Source organism: Oncorhynchus tshawytscha, linkage group LG22 (assembly GCF_018296145.1).
Source record: "Oncorhynchus tshawytscha isolate Ot180627B linkage group LG22, Otsh_v2.0, whole genome shotgun sequence".
NCBI lineage: Eukaryota > Metazoa > Chordata > Actinopteri > Salmoniformes > Salmonidae > Oncorhynchus > Oncorhynchus tshawytscha.
This window is the reverse complement of record NC_056450.1, coordinates 15290254-15316247: the sequence shown is the minus strand read 5'-3', so window position 1 is coordinate 15316247 and position 25994 is coordinate 15290254. Positions and strand designations below refer to the sequence as shown.

The 25994-nt window shown below is 42.2% G+C and overlaps 2 protein-coding genes and 1 pseudogene across 2 annotated transcripts; 1 reads left to right on the top strand and 2 right to left on the bottom strand.

Moving 5' to 3' along the window:
* The first annotated feature begins 5870 nt into the window (after positions 1–5870).
* On the top strand, positions 5871–12200 carry LOC112221912 (probable G-protein coupled receptor 173). The gene is made up of 2 exons (XM_024384343.2): positions 5871–6150; positions 8422–12200. Exon 2 carries the CDS (start codon positions 8621–8623, stop codon positions 9821–9823), a length of 1203 nt encoding a protein of 400 aa, XP_024240111.1. The 5' UTR covers positions 5871–6150; positions 8422–8620; the 3' UTR covers positions 9824–12200.
* Positions 12201–13126: 926 nt separating this feature from the next.
* Positions 13127–17725, bottom strand: LOC112221528 (annotated as a pseudogene).
* An 806-nt stretch (positions 17726–18531) lies between these two features.
* Positions 18532–24900, bottom strand: LOC112247151 (WD repeat-containing protein 13-like). The gene is made up of 10 exons (XM_024415848.2): positions 24453–24900; positions 22311–22405; positions 21700–21931; positions 21342–21451; positions 21053–21183; positions 20448–20755; positions 20150–20330; positions 19858–19999; positions 19528–19646; positions 18532–19272 (listed from the first exon to the last, which is right to left on the bottom strand). Exons 1-10 carry the CDS (start codon positions 24489–24491, stop codon positions 19088–19090), a joined length of 1542 nt encoding a protein of 513 aa, XP_024271616.1. The 5' UTR covers positions 24492–24900; the 3' UTR covers positions 18532–19087.
* Positions 24901–25994: the final 1094 nt, after the last annotated feature.

Below are 25994 nucleotides of genomic sequence, written 5' to 3'. Positions count from 1 at the left end.
CTGCCAAGAACCTTGCCCTCATCCAGTCCAAGGTGGCGAGACACGGTAGTGATAACACCATAGGCCTTGTTGATCTCTGCACCAGACAGGATGCTCTTGCCAGCATACTTGGGGTCCAACGTGTACGTTGTGGCGTGTATGGGCTTCAGGCAGAAGCCTTCACACTTTGATTTATTTCAGAACTGCAGTTTCCTGTGCTTGGAGCAACAGTGAAGTGGACAGGGCAGTACGGAGTTCCTCTTACATCTGCAAGCAGAGTCTGAACATCAGACAGGATGGCATTGTCTCCTATCAGATTGTCTCCATAGACCACTGAGGTACTCTGTATGTGAATCTGTCTGCAATTGCATTTTACTACTAAAGCGTTTTATACCAAGGTGTCTGTGTCTTATCTGGAAGACTGATTGTTAAAGGAAACTTACATCACCACATGCAAAGGACCACCCAACAGTATCCATTGTTTTCAGTGCCATGATGTCCTTGAGGAGCAGATTCCATGCATGAGCAGCACAGCCAATGGGTGTGATGTGAGGGTAGGACTCCTCCACTTTAGACCAAGCAGCCTTCATGTTCGCAGCATTGTCTGTCATCAGTGCAAATACCTTCTGTGGTCCAAGGTCATTGATGACTGCCTTCAGCTCATCTACAATGTAGAGACCGGTGTGTCTGTTGTCCCTTGTCTGTGCTCTTGTAGAATACTGGTTGAGGGGTGGAGATGATGGGGTTAATTATTCCTTGCCCACGAACAGTTGACCACCCATCAGAGATGATTGCAATAATCTGCTTTCTCTGCTTTGCTTGACCTTCACTTGAACTCTGAACTCTGCATCCAGCAAATTAGTACATAAAGCATGTCTGGTAGGAGGGGTGTATGCTCGGCGAAGAACATTCAAAAATCTCTTCCAATACACACTGCCTGTGAGCATCAGAGGTGAACCAGTTGCATACACAGCTTGAGAAAGACATTCATCAGTATTTCTCTGACTACGTTCCTCCATTGAGTCAAACTTCTGATTCCAGGAGGACCATGAGCTGTTTCTATCAATAAGGTGTCTGATTCATCATTTTCACCTCGAATAGAAGTAGAGGGTCTTTTGTCAGAGGTTGCTTGTTGTGAATGCTGAGGGAACTTTATGCACTTGGCCAGATGATTCTTGCACAGTATTTGAAAATGTACACAGCTTTTCATTCTACATTAGCTGCAGTGAAATATCTCCACACATTTCCTGTAAACATTAGGGGGGAAAAAATAGTTTAAAAAACAACCAATACAATTCCATGTACCGGTAAATAGTTAAGCAGTTAGATTTAAACAGCCCCTTTGTAAGATTTTTTAAAAATGGAACATGTATGAAAACAGGTGAATTAACACTCCGTTAGCAGGCTCAAGCAAGCTAAAACCCACATGGTATCAAAAACTAACTAGCAGAAATTGTCAAGTTAGAAATGATTTAAACATACTTTGCTGTAGGCTATTTACTAGTTTACAAAAAAATGTTTGTCATATAAAATATTCACCCCACCCAGTATTGTAATCAAAACTTACCAGAAAGCATGTAGTCCTTGGCTCAGTCAATGTAGTAGTGTGGGCTAAATAGCATCTCATTAGTGTGCAAGATCTTGAGAATCAGCTGTACATGTGATGGAAGAATGCACTGTGCATGCAGAGGGTTGCAATTCCATTGAATTGGGGATAGTTTAACCAAAATATTCCACAAGACCTAGAATTGCCTTATGTGTACCCCACAAAAAAGGCTCACTGTTATAAGCTATTTTTTTAATGAATTTAAGCAAAATTCCCAGGCTTAATTTCCCATGGAAAATGTCCAGAAAAATTCTGAAAATGTACCTGAAAGTTTCCGACCCTTTGCAACCCTGTCGATGACCCTGACCCAAGAAGGTACTAGCAGTTCAAATGAGGAAGACGCTACTACGGTGGATGAGTCGTCGTCGTAGTTTCAGATTTCCTCAAAAACAGTGGGAGGTCTATCAAGCAGATCATCAGAGGCTCAGATCACCAAGCCCCTAACCCCCCAGGCTGAGCCGACCCATGACTGTGGCCATCGGCCTTGTCGTGGGGTCACCAGGTTGCTCATTATTACACACACCTGTCACTATGGGTACGCGCACCAGCGCCTCATCAGACTCACCTGGACTCCATCACCTGCCTGATTACCTTCCCTATATATGTCACTCCCTTTGGTTCTTTCCCTGGGTGTTATTGTTTCTGTTTAAGTGGTTCCATTTCTGTACTGTTTGTTTGTTTGTTTGTTTGTTTGTTTGTTATTTATTTATTTAGTGACTCCCTGTACTTGTTTCCTGACTCCCAGTGTACACGTTACAGCAACAAAATGTAGAAAAAGTCCAGCGGCGGTGTGAACACTTTCTGAAGGCACTGTAAATACTGACATACACATAATCCCAGCTGTACTCAGGGGTGTCATGCACCCATTATTTTAGAGGGGGCACAAAGTACGTGGAGGGTTGGTGGTCGGAAAATGTAGCATTTTTTAAACACCTGAAACAGCTTTTTCCTTCAATCTAAAGCCATAATAATTACACCTAATTTGATGTAAAAAAATAAATAATAATTATCGAAACATACCTCTTTAATTATGCATATTGAATTGATTCTTAGGAGTCTAGTACAACTGCATCACTGGTAAATTGTATCATAACTCAATAAATAAAGCAATTTTAGTATTTTCTAAAGTCTAGGAACCTTGCCAGTAGGCATTTCAGTTAAAATAGTTAGACAAGCTAATCTAACTTGATTTTCGCCTGAAATGGCTAGGTACCTAGTTGAGGTTGGGAGAATGTGAACCTACATAGCTAAAGGTAAAATTCATAAAATTGCTAGGTGGCTACTGAGAAACAAAAAAAAAAATGTGTCTGCTAATATAAGACAAATTAGGGCCCAGTGCACTACTTTTATGAAAAAAAAGAAAAAATATATATTAGTGTTTACCAGCATTTGTAACTTGTGTCTGATAATTATCTGTACAAAACAGTTAATCTGATAATATTTGTGGAATATAAAAATACCTGTTTGATAGACAGTACCAGTCAAAAGCTTGGACACACCTACTCATTCCAGGGTTTTTCTTAATTATTATTATTTTTTTACATTGTAGAATAATAGTGGAGACATCAAAACTATGAAATAATAGGGCTTTGCTTATTTGAGCTGTTCTTGACATAATATGGACTTGGTATTTTACCAAATAGGGTTATCTTCTGCATACCACCCCTACCTTGTCACAACACAACGAATTGGCTCAAACGCATTAAGAAGGAAAGAAATTCCACAAATGAACTTTTAACAAGCCACACCTGTTAATTGAAATGCATTCCAGATGACTACCTCATGAAGCTGGTTGAGAGAATGCCAAGAGTGTGCAAAGCTGTCATCAACGCAAAGGGTGGCTACTTTGAAGAATCTCAAATATAAAATACATTTTGATTTGTTTAACACTTTTTTGGTTACTACATGATTCCATATGTGTTATTTCATAGTTTTGATGTCTTCACTATTATTTTACAATGAAAAAAAAAGTACAAATAAAGAAAAGGTGTTTCCAAACGTTTGACTGGTACTGTATGTTTTTCAGTTTCTTAAAATACTTTGCAAATGCAACTTATTTTACTGTTCGTGAAAACTGAAATGGTCAATTCATAACTTTTTTATGTAATATCTCTTATCCAGAGCAACTTACAATAGTGAGTGCATACATTTTTGTACTGATCCCCCCATGTGAATTGAACCCACATCCTTAGCATTGCAAGTGTCACGTTCTACCATCTGAGCCACATCACATCATTACAAACCACTTGATGTCTCAATGTACTCAATTACTGCATTGTGCATAGTTTTTCATCATGGTGATGGAAAGTCTATAGGTACAAACCTAGATGACCTGGCTATGTGCATGACAGTAATGCATATTTGCATTAAGGGGTTTGTAAGGATGGTAAATTAATACTGCACAAAAAGTGGTTGTTTTCCATGTTATTTGATCAAGAAATATATTTAATTTGATGTGGATGTTTTTGAGTCTTTGCCCATAACTTTGCACCTTTTGGTGTAAATGTTAGAGGACAGGGTTTTGTTCTGTCTGGATTCCATTAGAATGACAATCCCAGAGGAAGGGACAGGTCAACTCTTAACAATTCCAACTATTGAATCCCTCAAGATACTGTTCTTAATTATATAACAACCTATTTTTGCCTAAGAGTTGCTGAAAAAATGTTTTGTTTTGTCCATGCTACAGATGTCTATATCCTCCGATAATACTAGTAAAGGCCCACTGCACTACATTTGTGAAGAATTTTTTTTTTTTTCCAAAAATAAGTTATATTTTTGTTAATGTATATTACTATTTATTTATTTATTTTTTGCTACAGTACCCTCAGCACCCCTACTTCCTGCTGCTCTGCCCCCTCTGCAAAATAGTAATTCATTTAACAGCTGAAAAATACAAAAAACAGGACAGGTCTGCCCCCCAGCGAATGTTGTGGTTAACTACACAGAGAGCAACACACTCTTTGGATAATGCTTGTTAACTTACAATATTTTTGTGCACCTATAAAGGATCTAATTTTTATGACATTTTAATTGTCATAAAGCAACTCTTATTCATGTGTTTTATAATTACTGTTGGGCCAAATTACATAGGTATTATTCAGTATGGATGAATTTTATCATCATGTCACACTTTATATAATTTACTACTTTTTAGCTACTTTGCAACTACTTAGCATGTTAGCTAACCCTAACCTTAACCCTTTTAGATAACCATAACCATTTTAGCTAACCCTCCCCTAAACCTAACCTTAACCCTTTAACTTAACTCATAACCTAACCCTAACCCCTAGACTAGCTAACATTAACCAGCTAGCTAACGTTAGCATTAGCCATCTAGATAACATTAGCAACAACAAATTGGAATTCGTAACATATATTTAGCAAATTTGTAACATATTGTGCATATTGAAAATTCGTAACATATAATACAAATTGCAATCCGTAACATACCGTAAAACTTAAATTACATTTGTCCATTTTAATAGCTAGGCAACTGCACACATTTCAACAAATAAAAAACAGTTTCAAATAAATGGCAGGTCTAAATTAATTGTTCAAGGTTTAATGTTTGATTTGTTACATTAAATAATTCAGTAATGACTCAAAAAAATGATGACAATCATCTGTTTTTATTGTCAGTAGGAAACTGCTAGCCATTGGCTGCTAAAAGCTGAGAACTGCTAGCTAACTGGCAAGCACAACAACAGTCAACAACTTCGGGAGTACCGACACCTGCCTCAAATAGGAAATAGACCGCCTGGCTCAAACAGAAGCTTGTCTCTAATAAGCACCTGTTGTGTTCAGTGATTTAAGCAAATGAATGCCAAGGCTATTAATATAAGTTTCACGGTATTGTACAAATTGCAATACTTAACATATCATACGAATTGTAATCACAAATGAATACATACCATACAAAATGTAACATATCGTACTAAATGGTGTACAGAATAGAGACCAGGTTGTTTAAGGTCACAGTGCATTGCCATTCCGACTTCATGACATTTGACCTTTTACATATAGTGGGAATTCCTGGTACATGCAAATGTGGCTTCTTGGCAAATAAAGATCATTATGATTCTGATAGGTGATTCAAATCAAATTCAAATCCAAATGTATTGGTCACATTCGCCGAATACAACAGGTGTTGACTTTACCGTGAAATGCTTACTTACGAGCCCATTCCCAACAATGCACAGTTAAAAGTAAGAAAGATATTTGCTAAATATAAAGGAAATAGTAACACAATAAAATAACAATAACGAGGCTATGTAAAAGGAGCAAGGGTACCGAGTGGAATAGAACTGATGAACCCCGCGAACAGGCGAACAGCATCCACGAAGGCAGACGCAGCCATTTCATTGGGATTACTTTAAAATCATTCATTTAAACATCCAAACGTTTTTATTTTGACGTTTTGTCGACTAGACATGCGATATGAATATACATTTTTGTCATTTTCAATAGCCTATGACAAATCAAATGCGCTCCCATCGTCCGCCAGGCAGACACATGCAATGTGGACCTTCACCGGACAACAACACAGACTGGCTGCAAATTACTGGGTAAATAAATGCACAGCGTTTGCTTCTACATCGTGAAAATAGAGATTCATCGAGGTTATTTTGAAGACTGTGGATATGCGTCAAGGGGCGTCAAGACGTTAGTCGAGGGAAACTCGATATTTCAATTTATGTTTATGGGTATGAAAATGTAAGATTTGGATCTGACGATGTAGAGGAAGATTGTATTGCAGGCTATAGAGGTTAGCCTACGTGCTGTTACTGTTACCTCACCTAAATTGTCTTTAGACTATATTTACCTCGGACCTGACGCAACAATAGCCTACCCGATGATAGTGCAAATGACATGAAATTGTGGAAACGAAAATTTGACACATCCTTTGGTCTGTGTCTGTGTGAAACTTATGCTTAAGAGGCCCAGTAAACGTTATGCTACCTGTGGCCCAACCCAATTGTGTAATCGCTCAGAGAGGACAGACATAGCCTATCTTGAGTGTGGTGGTTTCAATATTGACTGGAGAATGTGTTCATACAATGTCAGTGACGCTTCTATGAAGGATGATTCCCGCATCTTTACATATCCTAGCAGTGTTGGGGGGTAGTGAACTAAAGCCTACACGTAATTCAACTAGTTTAACTACATTTTGCAGTAACTTGGTGGTAGTTGAACTAAATAAAAATCTTGGTAGTGTTTTCAGTAGTATTTTTTTTTGCCATGTAGCGGTGCAGCTAACTACTGGAACTACACACTACATTTTTTGCAATAAAAAACAAGAAAATATGGATGAAGTAGGCAATAATTTACTTTATTTTTCAGCATTAGACCTGCCTACTTCTCACTTAAAACATAGTTTTAAGGCTAAATCACACATCCTGTTAACATCTGACTCCAGAGTGATCTGTCTTGCAATTTGTAGTCTATGACATTTCAGATTTAGACATAATTTTTTTTGTAGTTTGGCTGTCATGAACATGAACTTTATTTAGTTATATTATTTTTCATTACGGTAGCTTTCGTGTAGCTTCATTTCTTAATTTTCTTCCGGTGTGAAACATTGTAGCTTCTCCAAAACTGTATCCCAGAAATCGAAGGTAAGTTTTTTCTGTATATGAAGCAAATAATCTAAATGTGACATTACGATGCACCTTATATCTCTTTCCCATGCTGGACGTTCACATGTCAAGAGTCAATCCAGTGATGAAATGTGTGTTCATGCAGAAATATGTTTCTTATCAAAGCTAGTCATTAGTAGCCAATGCCTGTGATTAAGATGACATGCATCTACACAGTCTTAATTGTGACGAGAGCAGTATTGCAATAATCTTCAATGTATTTAGTGCCTCCATGCAGGCCCAGCCCCAAGAACAGGTGCGTTGTTATCATGAGTTTCCTGGGCATGGCGCTGTACAGTGACAGTGGTGCTGAAATCTGCGATCAATCCTTTGTTTTAGTTCGCGCTGATGTGGCGCTGTCCATTGTGCTGAATATTTCCTCGCTGGGCACAACAATTAATTTCCGCGGCCTAGTTAGTTACATTTCTTTATAGTACCTGCTCCTTCTACAATTAAGTTGAAACATGCTTGAGTCAGGGTATTCTAATGTGTAGAAAATTCTCTGCATGCTATGTAGACATTTCCTTGTTATATTATTATTATGTTAAGGCCTCCACAGGGAGGTCTGTGTATTCAAATATTAGGGAATAATTTATATTCCTTGAAGTCAACAGGTGAATCCCTCACTCTCAGACACGCTCAGAAACCCGCATCTGCCTCCCAACTCCTTTGTTCAGCTATAATGATAACTTAATTTCCATTTACGGTGTCCTTTTAATCACACTTTTTTTTTGGCACAAACACTATTTTCACATCTAGAATGTGATTTAGTTGGAAGCTAATGCTGTCTGTCTTATTTGATCTGCTTGGTTGTGCTCTGCTCTGCTCCATCCCCTATACACCCCCATGCATGCACTCAAACACCCACACTTGCACAAAGTATGTGAGCTGTTGTATCTTAGCAACGGGCAAGGTAATTACTGAGCGAGCCAAGGAGCTGGCATGCTGGAGAACTGCTGATCTGATCCCAGCCATAGAAAGACAGTAAGGCGGAGATATCTTCACTGTTGCCCAACACACGCTTCTGAGAAGCCATGTTTTTATTTTCTTTGTTGTTTTTATGCATCTGAATCGGTCTGAAAAACATATAAGACGGCCTGTTATGCAGATCATTGCTCTCTGGTAAATGGATAAATGTGCCCTCCTGGAGTGAGTGTTAATGCACTGTCTTATTTTGTCTGTCTGTTTCGTTGTTCACAGGTGCTGAATGTAATGGAGAAAGGACAAATGAGTCTGTTATGTAGAAAGGATCCTCAGAGCTCCCTGTAAGTGGGACAGAGACATCCACCAGGACGGACGAGAGGAGGGCTGCCTGAGGCGGAAGAGTGGCGTCGGTCAGAGAGAGAGAAGGGGTAGAATCACCCTAGCACCCCGCCCCTAGAATCCCAGAGCTGGAGGCATGTCTAACCAGACCCAGATCTTTGGCATTGATGGACCAGGCAGCCTGTTGGCAGTGTTGGCTTCACAGAGAGCCAGCAGCATCAGCACCAGCAGCAGTGAAGGAATCTCGGCTGCAGCTGTGTCCGCCTACATCAAGCTGGTGTTCCTGGGCCTGATCCTCTGTGTTAGCCTGGTGGGCAACCTGCTGGTGTCTCTGCTGGTCCTCCGAGACCGGGCCCTCCACAAGGCCCCCTACTTCTTCCTGCTGGACCTGTGCCTGGCTGATGTTGTCCGCTCTGCCGCCTGCTTCCCCTTCGTCCTGGTGTCTGTCCACAACAGCTCCACGTGGACCTACAGCACCTTCAGCTGCAAGGTGGTGGCTTTCCTGGCTGTGCTCTTCTGTTTTCACGCTGCCTTCATGCTGTTCTGTGTGGCTGTGACTCGCTACCTGGCCATCGCCCATCACCGTTTTTATACCAAGCGCATGACAGTCTGGACCTGCGCTGCCATCATCTGCATGGTGTGGACTCTGGCCATCGCCATGGCATCACCACCCGTCTTTGACGTGGGGACGTACAAGTTCATTCAAGATGAGGACCAGTGCATTTTCGAGCACCGCTACCTTAAGACCAATGACACTCTGGGCTTCATGCTCATGCTGGCCGTCGTGGTCCTGGCCACTCACGGTTTCTACGCCAAACTCCTGCTGTTTGAATACAAGCACCGCAAGATGAAGCCTGTCCAGCTAGTGCCGGCCATCAGCCAGAACTGGACCTTTCATGGACCAGGAGCCACGGGCCAGGCAGCAGCCAACTGGATCGCAGGCTTCGGCCGGGGCCCAATGCCCCCCACCCTGCTTGGGATCAGGCAGACTTTGCACAACCAGCAGCACCGGCGTCTGATGGGCATGGAGGAGGTGAGGACGGAAAGGAGGCTGGGCAGGATGTTTTACATCATCACCCTGTTGTTCTTGGTGCTCTGGGCTCCCTACATAATGGCCTGCTTCTGGAGGGTGTTTGTCAAGTCCTGCTCCATCCCACACAGGTACCTCTCCATAACAGTGTGGATGAGCTTCGCCCAGGCAGGGGTCAACCCTATCATCTGCCTCCTACTTAATGAGGACTTGAGGAAAGTGCTGAGGGCCCACCTGCCCACCTACAGCAGGACTAGACAACACCAACAGCTGCACCGCCATGAGCTGTTGGTGTTCACCATCACATGATGCACTACTGCAGGGGTGTCAAACATACGGCCCGTGGGGGGGTGGGTCCAATCCAATTCCAATGTACAATGTATTTTTAGAAAAACATTTTTTTGAGGGGAAACAAACTCAATATACTTTAAAATGACTAAAACCATTTCGAAACTGTGTAGAAATGATAATGGACCTACATTCATAGGGTTTCTTGACTGGGTCCAGTTATCACCGAAATGAAAGCTAGACAGTCAGGGAGCATCGGGAAGAAAATAAAAAATATGGATAGACTATTTTGACGCAGAGGAAATATAAACAATTTTCAGTGCGGCCCTCTGTACCTCGTTGAAGACCGAATGCGGCCCCTGGGGCAAAATGAGTTTGACACCCCTACTCTACTGCATCGAGTGATGGTGGTGGGATCGGTGTGTTTTGTTTGTATTATACTGAAATGGCTATCTGACTTTTTTTTTGTTGTAAAGATAATGTTTATCAGATGCTACTATTTTTGCAAATGAATTATGACTTTGTTTCATATGTAATGTACATATCGTGTGTACATGCAGTATGAGAAGCAGGTTTGTAGTAATACTTGGTCATTAACATTATCCATAGATTCGCATTTATATGGCTGAAAATGTCAAAACTATTAACAGTGATTTTCTCTAGTTCAATGGAGGGGGTTGCAACGGTCACCAAAAAAAGCAAAGCGTAGGTTATCATCAGCTGCATATGGATAATGCATCTAGATTGGAGAGAATCTCATGTGAAATTGAATAGGACCCATATAATTTTTTGTATTTTCTTTAACCATCAGGGAACCACCAATATAACCTGGGCACAAGTTTGTGCCTTCTATATTCCAAATGATCATACAAATCTAATGACATTCACTAACTTAAACAAGAGTAATGTTTGGAATTCAGTGCCAATGATTTGACTTAAATATGTCGGAACATTCCCTTGTTCAAAGACAACACTTTCTCAAGGTAGAGAGCAACAAAGTAGCATGCTTTCCAACATTTTTTTATGGTTCCCAGACTGAAGTTTGCAAATGTTTGACATTGAAAACACAACTGAGAAGTGAAATGGGGTTTAAAAATATTAGAGGGGTATGGCTTTGTTTTCTAAGATATCCTGTTGTACAGTATTTAAAGGGATTGTTCCCCCCCAACTCACCAATAAAGTCTACTTTTGATGCATTTTGATCTGGCTGCTGACGTCAGTTGCTATGGGATCCATATTCTTAGCAATTTGAGAAACACAACACAAATTGAGCTCAACATGCAGTTGGTATAATACAATATTCATTTTATTTTGCCAGTTGTACATTCATAAGAAAAAGGCATGTTTTATTTACAGAAAAATTTGAACCAAGATGACCTAGTAATGCTCAATACACAGTGTAGCTTTGGCCACTGAATGACATCCTGTAGGGAAAGTCTGGGGCAGTATGTACAAAGTATCTCAGAGTAGAAGTGCTGATCTAAGATCAGGCCCCCCCTTCCTCCATGTAATCTTATTAATTGTGATCTAAAAGGCGAAACTGATCCTAAATCAGCACTCCTACTCTGAGTCGCGTGATACATATGGATTACGGCCCCTGGTCAAATGACATAAGATCTCACACTGGGAAGAGGTCCTACAATTTTGTCAGTCTGACCTAAACAACCCAGCGCAACCTCTATGAGGGGACAGTAGCTCCATCCAACAATGAATGTGAGGCTTCACACATGACTGACAGTCCTACAACTGTGTAATTCATGGTTTTAACCAGCCTATTGAATTGCAGTCACAAGAAAGCTCTTTAAAATGTATCTGTCAACGGTAGGGCTGGGAATTGCCAGGGACCTCACGATACGATATACTTAGATGCCAATACGATATTGAGATTCTCACGATTCTATATGTATTTCGATTTGATGTGATTTTATTGCAAAACGAGTTTTGATCAGTCATGGAAATAAAAGTGCTGAAAACATTTTAGCTCCCTATCTAAAAAGAAGATGGGAGAACAAGCTATGATGGGAAACTGCTAGCATTTTGGTACAGGTACAGCCAACTAGGGCAAAAAATATTGCAATATTATCAAAACGATACGATTTATATCGGCAAAAATAATATCCCAATATGGAACTATCGATCCACCCCCATCACTAATCAATGGCTCCTAATCCAAAAATTCATGGAAGAGTCTGCATTTTCATACATATTAAAAACACACCTTTCAACTTTCAACACATGCCAGTTTTGTACAGACAAATTGTACAGCAAACAATTACATCAAATGAAAAGTTTACAGTGGCTTGTGAAAGTATTCACCCCCTTGACATTTTTCCTATTTTGTTGCCTTTACAACCTGGTAATAAAATAGATTTTTTGGGGGGGGTTGTAATCATTTGATTTACACAACATGTCTACCACTTTGAAGAAGCAAAATATTTTTTATTGTGAAACAAACAAGAAATAGAACTAAAAAAAACAGACAGATAACAGAATAGTGCATAACTATTCACCCCCCCCAAAGTCAATGCTTTGTAGAACCACCTTTTGCAGCAATTACAGCTGCAAGTCTCTTGGGGTTTGTCTCTATAAGCTTGGCACATCTAGCCACTGGGATTTTTGCCCATTCTTCAAGCCAAACTGCTCCAGTTCTTTCAAGTTGGATTGGTTCCGCTGGTGTACAGCAATCTTTAAGTCATACCACAGATTCTCAATTGGATTGAGGTCTGGGCTTTGACTATTCCAAGACATTTAAAAGTTCCCCCTTTAAACCACTTAAGTGTTGCTTTAGCAGTATGCTTAGTGTCATTGTCCTGCTGGAAGGTGAACCTCCGTCCAGAGTCTCAAATCTCTGGAAGACTGAAACGGGTTTCCCTCAAGAATTTCCCTGTATTTAGCGCCATTGATAATTCCTTCTATTTCACTTCACCAATTTAGACTATTTTGTGTCTGTCCATTACATGAAATAAAAATAGAAATCCGTTTAAATTACAGGTTGTAATGCAACAAAATAGGGAAAATGCCAAGGGGGATGAATACTTTTGCAAGGCGCTGTACACTCATGGGAGACAGTGTTTATGTTATTTAAATATGGCACACAATTTGATTCTAGTGTTGTATATTAAAACCAAATAAACTGCAAACAGGTTACAAACAAATTAAACTTAATGTCCCAACCTGAATGAATAGTGTTTGATGAAATAGGGTTGAATATTAAAACACACCAAATATTTACATTGTCCATTTAAAATGCCAGAAATAAAGTTTAATTGTCATGATGGCACTAGTGGAACAAAATCAAGTTTATTATTAGTCTTTGTCGCGCCCCTAAAACAAGTACCCCCTGCAATTGTCCTTCTCACACTTGCACTCTATGCGCACACGCTTTTTAGGTGATGCAGACATGTGGGCCTTTTTAGGTGATCCAGACATGTGGGCCTTTTTAAGTGATCCTGACATGTGGGCCTTTTTAGGTGATCCAGACATGTGGGCCTTTTTAGGTGATCCAGACATGTGGGCCTTTTTAGGTGATCCAGACATGTGGGCCTTTTTAGGTGATCCAGACATGTGGGCCTTTTTAGGTGATCCAGACATGTGGGCCTTTTTAGGTGATCCAGACATGTGGGCCTTTTTAGGTGATTCAGACATGCGGGCCTTTTTAGGTGATCCAGACATGTGGGCCTTTTTAGGTGATCCAGACATGTGGGCCTTTTTCGGTGATCCAGACAAGTGGCCCTTTTTAGGTGATTCAGTCATACTGAAATTGGAGTCCATCTTAGTTCTCTCCACATCTATTGGATCAACCCCCCCTCTCCCCAATTTCGATCTTGTCTTATCGCTGCAACTCCCCAATGGGCTCAGGAGAGGCGAAGGTGGAGTCATGCGTCCTCCGAAACATGCCTAACCTCACTCCTTAACACCCGCCAGCTTAACCCGAAAGCCAGCCGCATCAATGTGTCGGAGGAAACACTGTTCAACTAGCGACCGGGGTCAGCCTGCAGGCGCCCGGCCCGCCACAAGGAGTCGCTAGAGCGTGATGAGCCAAGTAATCCCCCCGGCCAAACCCCTCCCTAACCTGGACGACGCTGGGCTAATTGTGCACTGCCCTATGGGACTCCCGGCCATGGACGGTTGTGGCACAGCCCGGGAATAAACCCGGGTCTGTAGTAACGCCTCTAACACTGCGATGCAGTGCCTTAGACTGCTGTGCCACTCGGGAAGCCCAAAGCAACCCGTTTAAAGATATCACATATCTACAACCTAAATGTATTCTGAATCTTACATTAACCTTATCACCAGCTCTATTCAGACATACAGTGCCTTGCGAAAGTATTCGGCCCCCTTAAACTTTGCGACCTTTTGCCACATTTCAGGCTTCAAACATAAAGATATAAAACTGTATTTTTTTTGTGAAGAATCAACAACAAGTGGGACACAATCATGAAGTGGAATGACATTTATTGGATATTTCAAACTTTTTTAACAAATCAAAAACTGAAAAATTGGGCGTGTTCAGCCCCTTTACTTTCAGTGCAGCAAACTCTCTCCAGAAGTTCAGTGAGGATCTCTGAATGATCCAATGTTGACCTAAATGACTAATGATGATAAATACAATCCACCTGTGTGTAATCAAGTCTCCGTATAAATGCACCTGCACTGTGATAGTCTCAGAGGTCTGTTAAAAGCGCAGAGAGCATCATGAAGAACAAGGAACACACCAGGCAGGTCCAAGATACTGTTGTGAAGAAGTTTAAAGCCGGATTTGGATACAAAAAGATTTCCCAAGCTTTAAACATCCCAAGGAGCACTGTGCAAGCGATAATATTGAAATGGAAGGAGTATCAGACCACTGCAAATCCACCAAGACCTGGCCGTCCCTCTAAACTTTCAGCTCATACAAGGAGAAGACTGATCAGAGATGCAGCCAAGAGGCCCATGATCACTCTGGATGAACTGCAGAGATCTACAGCTGAGGTGGGAGACTGTCCATAGGACAACAATCAGTCGTATATTGCACAAATCTGGCCTTTATGGAAGAGTGGCAAGAAGAAAGCCATTTCTTAAAGATATCCATAAAAAGTGTTGTTTAAAGTTTGCCACAAGCCACCTGGGAGACACACCAAACATGTGGAAGAAGGTGCTCTGGTCAGATGAAACGAAAATTGAACTTTTTGGCAACAATGCAAAACGTTATGTTTGGCGCAAAAGCAACACAGCTCATCACCCTGAACACACCATTCCAACTGTCAAACATGGTGGTGGCAGCATCATGGTTTGGGCCTGCTTTTCTTCAGCAGGGACAGGGAAGATGGTTAAAATTGATGGGAAGATGGATGGAGCCAAATACAGGACCATTCTGGAAGAAAACCTGATGGAGTCTGCAAAAGACCTGAGACTGGGACGGAGATTTGTCTTCCAAAAAGACAATGATCCAAAACATAAAGCAAAATCTACAATGGAATGGTTCAAAAATAAACATATCCAGGTGTTAGAATGGACAAGTCAAAGTCCAGACCTGAATCCAATCGAGAATCTGTGGAAAGAACTGAAAACTGCTGTTCACAAATGCTCTCCATCCAACCTCACTGAGCTCGAGCTGTTTTGCAAGGAGGAATGGGAAAAAACTTCAGTCTCTCGATGTGCAAAACTGATAGAGACATACCCCAAGCAACTTACAGCTGTAATCGCAGCAAAAGGTGGCGCTACAAAGTATTTTAACTTAAGGGGGCTGAATAATTTTACACGCCCAATTCTTCAGTTTTTGATTTGTTAAAAAAGTTTGAAATATCCAATAAATGTCGTTCCACTTCATGATTGTGTCCCACTTGTTGTTGATTCTTCACAAAAAAATACAGTTTTATATCTTTATGTTTGAAGCCTGAAATGTGGCAAAAGGTCGCAAAGTTCAAGGGGGCCGAATACTTTCGCAAGGCACTGTATTCATTAATGTGAGAGAGGTTTCCGTAGCGAGCAGCGTCAACAGTGTACTCATCCTCAACATAGTCCAGGTCAAATAGGTACGTTGCTCCCTGTTTGTCATAGACCTGACCCCGCCTCTCTGCCTCCTCTGTAGTGATGATCTAGATGGAACACAACACAGCCAATCACAACAGAGAACAACCATGCAGTGTGATACAGCCAGGATACACACAGTGCTGCATGAGATAATGAAAACCACTAGTAGTATGTTGTTTGATTGTCAACTGTGACAGCTGCCAGTGATATTATAAACTGTGCACCAAATAATCTCTATAATCCAAGTTGTTTTTCTTACCTCTGCGACATACTCTATGATGAAGGAATGCCTTTTGATATGCTCAGAGGTGCGTACGCCCCACCCACGCCCGTTGTCTGGTTTGAAGATGCAGAGGGTATGCTGGATCTCTTTCTGTACCACTCTGTTGGGACAGTCTGGTTGCACTCAAAGATGGGCTCCCCAGGCTTAACCTTCCCCTGCCCATACTCGTCGTCGGAAAAGGCATGGCCCGATACCCCTGGGCAGCAACCGCCCACAGGGTTCTCCAAACAGCTGGTGCACTCGCACCCCAGTGCCACCGAAATGCCCTCACTCACTTAGGAGAGAAAATCTTTGATTTCATTCTACATATTTATATTTGTACTGTATTGCTACATACTAGACTGAGTGATAAAGAGGGTAGCATCCCTACAGTTGAAACATGTCGTGGATACAAAGTACTGGTGAAACACGAGTCCTTACACACCTTGTATCCGTTGATGTAGGTAAAGTTCTTTGGAGGGCCCTCCAGGTCCACACGGTTGAGGACCAGGATGCGTTTGGTGAGGCCCCCGACACTGTTGATCTGGGCCTCCCACCTCTGCAGGGTCTGCCTATGCCTGGCTCTGTGCTCCAGGTAAGAGGAGAGCTCTGGTTCAAACCGGTCGGGGACCACAGTCTTTTTCTGTCTCTGCAGCTCCAGGAAGACATCGTCCCAGAACTGACGTAGGAGCTCTACACACCACAGGTTTTTTTCTCGTCTCCCAGGTGTTCATGTGATCTGGGTAACCCTTCCATTTAACCAGGTAGAACACCCTCTCCTAGGAAAAAAAACAGCCGCTGACAAGGAGTCAGACTGAACTCTGGTGCCCCTATGACAAAGTAGACATCTCCTAAGATCACTTTATTTGGCCAATTGTACACAAGGTCCAACGGAAATGTGACTTCTATTTATCCCAACCCCTCTGGAAGACACATAAACATATACAGGCCTGGGAGGTTGGAACAGGGAAGCAGTTCTCGCTCAATTACAGATGGATGCTTTCAGTGGCAGTCAGACATTACCAGCACTGTAAATTACATCAATTAAAGCTGGATCAATATAATCTCCAACTACTAAAATCAAACCATAGCATAGCTAGCAGTGGTGTAAAGTAAAAATACTTTAAAGTACTACTTAAGTCGTTTTTTGAGGTAAATGTACTTTACTCTATTTATATTTTTGACAACTTTTACTCTACTACATTCCTAAAGAAAATAATATAATTTTTACTCCATACATTTACCCTGATACCCAAAAGTACTTGTTACATTTTGAATGATTAGCAGGTCAGGAAAATGGTCAAATTCACACACGTATCAAGAGAACATCCCTGGTCATCCCTACTGCCTCTGATCTGGCAGACTCACTAAACACAAATGGTTTGTTTGTAAATTATGTCTGAGTGTTGGGAGTGTGCTCCTTGGCTATGTGCAAAAAAAACAAATATATATATATATATATATATATTAAAATCGTCTGGTTTGCTTAATATAACACATTTGAAATTATATATAATTTTACTTTTAATACTTAAGTATATTTGAGCAATTACATTTAATTTTGATACTTAAATATATTTCAAACCAAATACTTTTTGACTTTCCCAAGTCGTAATTTACTAGGTTACTTTCACTTTTACTTGAGTCATTATCTATTAAGGTATCTTTACTTTTACTCAAGTCTGACAATTGGGTACTTTTCCCACCACTGATAGTTAGAATTTGTTCTAACCTCCCGTTGGATTGGCTCTCTTCCTTCCAGGAACAAGTGTTCTCTTGTAGTCACACGGGTACTACACTTCGAAGTCGTGCGCTTGTCTCTTGTTGACCCCCAGATCCAATCACACAATCCCTGCTTAACGACAGAGTGTCTCCAACTGGCTCGTAATCACTTTTACATGCAACTTGGCACTCTGCAGTTACACAAAAAGCAACAAGTTGCTCGCTCCGATCAGGAACTATCATTACGAGTCCATTTAGTTATGTTTTCAATCTGTATGTGCATAGCTAGGTTGCTAACTATTTAAATGCGATGGTAGTTATATTCATTACTGTTTAATGAAAATCAAACAAGGTACGGCTAACAAGCTAGCTAGGCTAATTTAAAATATATCATAAACTGTGTTGTATCACCATTTTGCTAATCAATTTAATGAAATGTATTTAAAAATGCATGCTTATCACAGCATAGTTGTTGCAGACGAAAAGTAAACCAAATCCAACTTTTTATTTAGAATTTGGGAGCTTACCTTTTAAATATTCTTCCATCTTTACTTCATCGCCAAAATCCAAGGAGCTCTCGCTAGCCAATGGTTGGGTGGATCCGATTTTAGATTGAAAGCCCAAATGACCAATAGACTTCTACTGTAGCTCAAGCGTGGAAAACAAAAACATTTGACACATTGCTACATTGTAATAAACACTAGCAATTCAACAAAACAAGCAACTCTCTGTGTGATGTACAGTGGTTATTTTATTCAGCATGTGCATATCATAAATATATTATAGCAATTTGCAACCAGCAAGACTTCAATGACAAACACAGGCTAATGCAAATACAAAACGCTCACAAAATGTTGAGGTCTCATCATTGATCAGTCTTTGTTGATGCAGTAGTTATTCTAAAATGTCAATACTGATTTCTAGGATGGGTTATTGACACATCAGAGTCAAACAATAAACATGGGAAATGCTTGAAGGCAAATGCAGAACTTATTAGGAATAAATAAGGCTGTAAATTAGAATATTTCCTTATTCTGCTTCATTACTGCTCTATACTAAGGTGTCCTAATCTTGACTCGTGCAAGCCTCTCAGGTCCTTCAGTGAGAAGCAGTGCTCTCTTTTCTACGTTGAAAACCTAAAAACTCCACTAAAACCTAAACAACACACATATTCCTTGACGACCTCATTGCACATTGTCAGTGTTCATTTCATTTTGTACTGTGTTTAACATTCTAGAAGTAAAGTTACATTGGCTTATGGTTGGACAGTAGAGGATGTGATTGGTTGATCACTTCTGCTCCCGCCTCCAGATGATGACCATGCCTGTAGAATCAGCAGAGGCCAGTAAACTCTCGTCACAGTTGAAGCTGACGTCCAGCACTGGGCCACCGTGACCCTGCAGCTTGTTGACTATGGCCTTAGTGTTGCGCTCCACATCGAAGAAGTAGACACAGGCGTCCTCACTGCCAGTCACTGTAATAAAAGGTAGGAGAAAAGGGGGAGGAAAAAGAGAAACAAAGAGGGACAAGTGAGAGAGAATACTGGTGTGAACGGTCCTATGCTATAACTATGTTATAACTGAATGTTATGACCTATGAATGTTTTCATCTTTGGCTTCAGTGAGCTGATGTACTGACAACCAGTACACAATTGATGTCCCCAAGTGTGGTGCACTTTTGTCTCTAATATCTATACCAGAGAGTAAGGCAGTGTGAGTGAGGCTCATACCAACACAGGCACCCTGTCTGAACGACATGAGAGGGCAGAAGATGCTGTGGAGGGGCTGGGAGCCGTGCTCGATGGGGAAGCTCGTCTTCAGCTGCAGAGTACCTTCATTATCCACCACCCTGTAAAGATGAGAGGGTCACAGAACCAGTCAAACTCTGCATGCAGTGCACAGAGTGGATCACGCCTTCCTTGTTTCTGCGATAGCATACATGTACGTATCACTGATATTACATACACGTTCCAATGCAAAATGCAGCAGTTAATGAAACTACGACAGTTACATAGTGTTTGTATTATAACTAATGGAGCCTCTCTCTGTGTGTGTGAGACCTGTAGAGTAGCAGTTTGTTGACACAGGCATTGATAAGCAGGGATGGGTCTCGGGCCTCTCTGCTGATCCAGGAGCGGGCAGAGATGCTGCAGATGGAACTGCCCTCACTCACCACCAGCCGCTTGGCTTTGGTCAGCTTCCCTGTGGGTTGAAATTCAGAGTTGTTAGACACACACAACACTTTCCTATGCTTGTGGCCTAGTACTTTGGGTTTTTGATAAAGCGCTTTATAAATAATATGAATTCATACAAATTATTCATAAAAAGCAGGGAGGTTTTTCCTCAGTCTACCTGTGGCCATGTCAAACAGGAAGGAGAATATGCTGCCCCTGTCATCCCCGGCCCACAGGATCCTCCCAGGGGCATCAAAGGACATAGACAGCACCCGTCCTGTCAGCTTACTAGAACCTCCCTTCACCTTCTTCCCTGTGGAGATGTTTACCACCTGCAGGTGGTGCTTACTGTTCCCCACCTGGAGAACAGAGCAGAGGTCATGGGGTCAGGGGGAGCATTGGTAAAGGTCGTAAGGAAGGAAGCGTAAGGAAGAGAGTTTGACCATTGTAGAGACAACGCTTTTACTATGACTCACCACTGTGAGGTTGTTGTTCATGGGCTGGAAGGTGCAGCAGAGCAGTTCGCTGGCTTCTGGGTCTCTGACCTCACGGATACACCTCCCGTCCTCCGTGTTCCAAATACGCAGCGTCCCATCCTTTGACGTCGACACAATGACATCGTTGCTAAGGGACCAAGCGAAGTCGGTGACGGGACCTGCGTGACCCTTCAGGATCACCTTCACACTGGGCGGGGACGAGAACAGGGTCATGATGGACAGGGTGCTGTCCAATGAGCAGCAGGCTAGGAGGTGCTTGTCATCGTTAGCAAACTGCAGCCGTGGAACTAGAGAAGAAGGAACACAACAAAACATAAGACACAGAAATATGTCGGTACTTGCATTGAGCGGCAGGGTAGCCTAGTGGTTAGAGCGTTGGACTAGTAACCGGAAGGCTGCAAGTTCAAACCCCCGAGCTGACAAGGTACAAATCTGTCGTTCTGCCCCTGAACAGGCAGTTAACCCATTGTTCCTAGGCCGTCATTGTAAATAAGAATTTGTTCTTAACTGACTTGCCTAGTTTAAAAAAAAGGTTAAAAAAATATATATATCTCTTTCCATTACATACTGCCATTTCCACTCACCTGCAGCATCCACGTGTTGGTCAAATATGTGGTGCATGCCAGCAAAAGCATAGTTCTCGCTTAGAGTGGTGTCCCCGGCCATGGCACGGCTAGCCTCTGCCACAGAGGTTGGCACCAAGGCACCCGAGGGCCTGTAGGCACAAACAAACCAACATTTCCAATCAGGAAGAATCATTTATTACACATTTGACCATCACCCAATGAAATGCTGTGCTTATAAACATGAAACAGTGTTTCAAAAGAAAAGAGACTAAAGGATGAATGGTCAGTAAGGAGTGGCTGGGGTTACCTCTCATCGTAGACTGCCCTGTTCATCTGGGCCTGTAACTGGTAGGAGCCTCTGCTCACCGATCGACGGTGACCATGAGCCCCCTGAGCACGGGGGTCCTCCTCAAAGTCCTGTCAAGAAAGAGGGTGGGAGAAAGAGCAAGCAGACCTAATGGCGTGAGTGCAAGTGCATGCAGTGAGAGACTTACAGGCCATATAAAAACAATCATCTTCTCAACCTGCCTACATCACCAAACTGCCTACGTTTGTCTTTCTCCCTCCATCTCAATTTACCTTGTCGGCATCTCATCTCAGTCTAATCTTGACTGTTCAAGCTGCTTATTGACAGTATTCTCACTCTGCCCTTGTCTCAGTCTAACCTCCATGCGGTCCAGTGTGGTGCGGGAGCTGCGCACACTGCTGGCCCTGAAGCTGCTCTGCTCAGACAGGGTTCCGTAGCGCAGGCCCAGCAGCTGGCTGCGCAGCCTCACGTAACGCCTGCGCAGCCCCGGCTCAAAGCCACACTTGGCGTTCTCCCTGAGCAGCTGGCTGCGCCGGCGGATGTATTGCGTGCGGAACTGTGGGAATGTAGGTGTGCGGTAAGCATTGTATCTGTGAAGGGATCACAGGAAGGGGTAGTGAGAGAGAGAGACAGACAACAGTTATTAGCAACAGTAGGATCTTGGAATGGTAATTTCTCACTTTGTACCTTTTGATCATTTTGCTTGAACTGAGGACTGATGTATAAGTATTAGGTATACTATTCACTAATACAAACATGCTGACAGCAGTTTTACTACAATCAAGGCCCTTGGCTAGCCTGGTTTAACCAGACTAACGACTGCGCTCACCATTGTTTCAGCAGCGGTCAGTCTAGTTTAACCAGGCTATCCCTAGACAGCAATCCATGCAAGATTTGTATCAGTAGACTTGTTTGTATCAGTACTCTGAGGTCATGTCGTGCCACCAGTTCTTTATATTAGAGACCTACCTTGCGTCCACTGCCAACACCTGCTGCCAAACTGCAGCCATTCCACAAACATTCAAGGTAGAGAGGACGCCACGGCCAGGGCAGATATCAGATCCCTATCAACACAAACAGCACAGCTAATTAGAGAATGGTAGGGGAGTAAGCTACATGAAGGCTAATTCAATTTAGCCTCCAGAGTGTGTGGTACAGAACACTGCCAGCTACAGCGGCATTGATCACGGGATCTAGCTACAGCGGCATTGATCCCGAGATCTAGCTACAGCGGCATTGATCACGGGATCTAGCTACAGCGGCATTGATCACGGGATCTAGCTACAGCGGCATTGATCGCGGGATCTAGCTACAGCGGCATTGATCACGGGATCTAGCTACATCGGCATTGATCACGGGATCTAGCTACATCGGCATTGATCACTGGATCTAGCTACAGCGGCATTGATCACTGGATCTAGCTACAGAGGCAAAGAAAGCCAGCATTGGGCACAGTGTAATGTCATTTGTGTTCCAGATGGTAGCTACTCTGTCATAACAGGACAGGTAGAAACAGACACGATCCAGCGATTGACTTCTTGACATTAAAGGGTTGCCCTATTATAACGACAGCTACATTGCTAGTCACAGAATATCAATGACAAAAGACAGAAACGGGGCCGAAATGTTTTATGCAGATGCCACAAAACTAACTTGCTAACCGACCCAGTTAGTCTATGACGTCTCACGAACGTCGGCTTCAAAGTGCTTATACTATGTGAAAACAGCTAAGCTAGCCCTGAATCATGACTCAGTTCCATTACATATACAAAAGTATGTGAACACCCCTTCAAATTAGTGGATTCGGCTATTTCAGACACACCCATTGCTGACAGGTGTATAAAATCGAGCACACAGCCTTGCAATCTCCATAGACAAACATTGGAAGTAGAATGGCCTTACTGAAGATGTCAGTGACTTTCAACGTGGCACCGCCATAGGGTGCCACCTTTCCAACAAGTCAGTTCATCATATTTCTTCCCTGCTAGAGATCCCCTGGTCAGTTGTAAGTGCTGTTATTGTGAAGTGGAAACGTCTCAGAGCAACAACGGCTCAGCCGCGAAGTAGTAGGCCACACAAACTAACAGAACGGGAACACCGAGTGCTGAAGCATGTAAAAATGTCTGCCCTCTGTTGCAACACTCACTACGGAGTTCCAAACTGCCTCTGGAAGCAACGTCAGCACAAGAACTGTTCATCGGGAGCTTCATGAAATGGGTTTCCATGGCCGAGCAGCTGCACAAAAGCCTAAGATCACCATGTGCAATGCCAAGCGGTGGCTGGAGTGTAAAGCTCACTGCCATTGGACTCTGGAGCATTGGAAACGCAGTCGCTGGAGTGATGAATCACTTTTTACTATCTGACAGTCCATAAGACAAGTCTGGACTTGATGGATGCTAGGAGATCGCCCCAATGCATAGTGCCAACTGTAAAGTCAGGGTTTGGGCTAGGCCCCTTAGTTGCAGAGAAGGGACATCTTAACGGTACAGCATACAATTACATTTTAGATCTAGACGATTCTGTGCTTCCAACTTTGTGGCAACAGTTTAGGGAAGGCCCTTTCCTGTTTCAGCATGATAATGCCCCAATTCACAAAGTGAGGTCCATACAGAAATGGTTTGTAGAGATCGGTGTGGAAGAACTTGACTGGCCTGCACAGAGCCCTGACCTCAAACACCTTTGGGATGAATTGGAACGCTGACTGTGAGCCAGGTATATCGCCAAACATCAGTGCCCGACCTCACTAATGCTCTTGTGGCTGAATGGAAGCAAGTCCCCGCAGCAATATTCAAACATATAGTGGAAAGCCTTCCCAGAAGAGTGGAGGCTGTTATAGCAGAAAAGGGGTGACCAACTCCATATTAATGCCCATGATTTTGGAATGAGATAATCGACGAGCAGGTGTCCACACTTTTGGTGTCCACACTTCTAGTGTAAGTCATTGAAGAAGGGGTCTTCTGTAGGGGGAAGTTTTTTAAAGACTAGAGCCACAACGATTGGTCTGAACATTAACATGCATTGCTTGCCTTAAGTTTTTGAAGCATAAGGACCTTATCTTTCATATCAGCAAGAAATTGTTTTCAAAAAACAAAAGGTTAAATTGATACACACCTTTATAGGGTTAGGGTTCCCACATGGCCATATTTCCATGTTTGAGTGCTTGTAAAGATGAAAGACAGAGTGGACTACCTGTGCTAATTAGTTATCTAGGTCTCAGAACACCTGTGTGTAAAGGGAAGACAGACACCACAAATGTGTTGTCACTGAAAAATACCGTCACTGCGTTGAAACACTGTACAGGAAGTGTGTCTTTTGCATTTGTGAAATTATTTTGATGTGATATGAAAGTAGAGGGTTATGTTTCTAGAACCGTACCGCAATTGAGAAAGCCAATTTGCCCTTTAAAAAGAACACGTACGTTAATGTTCGGCTCCTTTAGTCAAATATTGGGCTAGCTACAGTTGCTTGCTAGCCATGTCTGATCAATAACTGGACGCCCCTGTCCTCAAATGCCACTTAGCAGACTGATTTTGTTTATTTCTTCAAAAGCAATTTAAACTACATCCTATTCCATAAAAAATGACGGTCGACATATAAAGAAAACATCACAGATGGCTCACCTTCCTTCCTTAGCGTTTCGCTGTCAGTGTCAAATTGTGGCACCATTGATCCTGCCCACGTGCGCAGCTGCGCTGACTTGTAAAACATGTGGCTGACGCAGCATTGTTTAAACGCAATCAATATGATTTACAAATCAAATAATACGTCTGTACGCCAAAATGTTTGTACGCAGAGTTCGTACAGTCTTTAATAAACCAGGAAACCATGGCAATTAGGGCATTTCACAAAGAAATGCCTAAGCGTTTTGTGTTTTTTTTTTTGTTATTCCAAGTTTTGCTTAGCGCTGTAGTTTATTTTCCAATACCCAACATATTCAACATGTATTATATAGTAATGGTTGTATATCAATTACACCTACTGTAGTTGAAAAAAGCTTTCCCAGTTTTCCTGGTTCCACTTCTGTATTTCATCACTAGGTGGAGACCTTGACCGCAACACACCACACCCTGAGTACCAGCCTGTATGGTCTCTCATTAGCACCACCATCTGAAGAGAGTTTTCTCCCTAATTGTCTTCCCCAAGCCCTAAATGAACTCGTCCATTTCCTTTGTAAATATTCAGAAGAAAAACAATATTGGGGATAGCTTAGTGAGATCTGACCTGCCCACTCAGACACTCTACACTAGTGGAGGCTGCTGAGGGGAGGACGGCTCATAATAACGTCTGGAATGGAGCAAATTGAATGACATCAAACATGTGGAAACCATGGAAACCATGTGTTTAATGTATTTGATACCATTCCACCAATTCTGCTCCACCCATTACCACGAGCCTGTCCTCACAAATTAAGGTGCCACCAACCTCCTGTGCTTGACACCCATTCCAAATGGGAATTACAAATGTGGCTCATGTGCACAGTGCAATAGCACTATAAAAACATCCTTCTTCAGACACCCACATACAGGTAAAAAACAACAACAACTCCCTGTTAGGAGTATCATCTCATGCCAGACAAAGTGAGTAATCTATCTCATAACCTGTTCATGTGGAAAAGCCTATGTGGGACAAACAAAAAGACAAATTAAACAACAC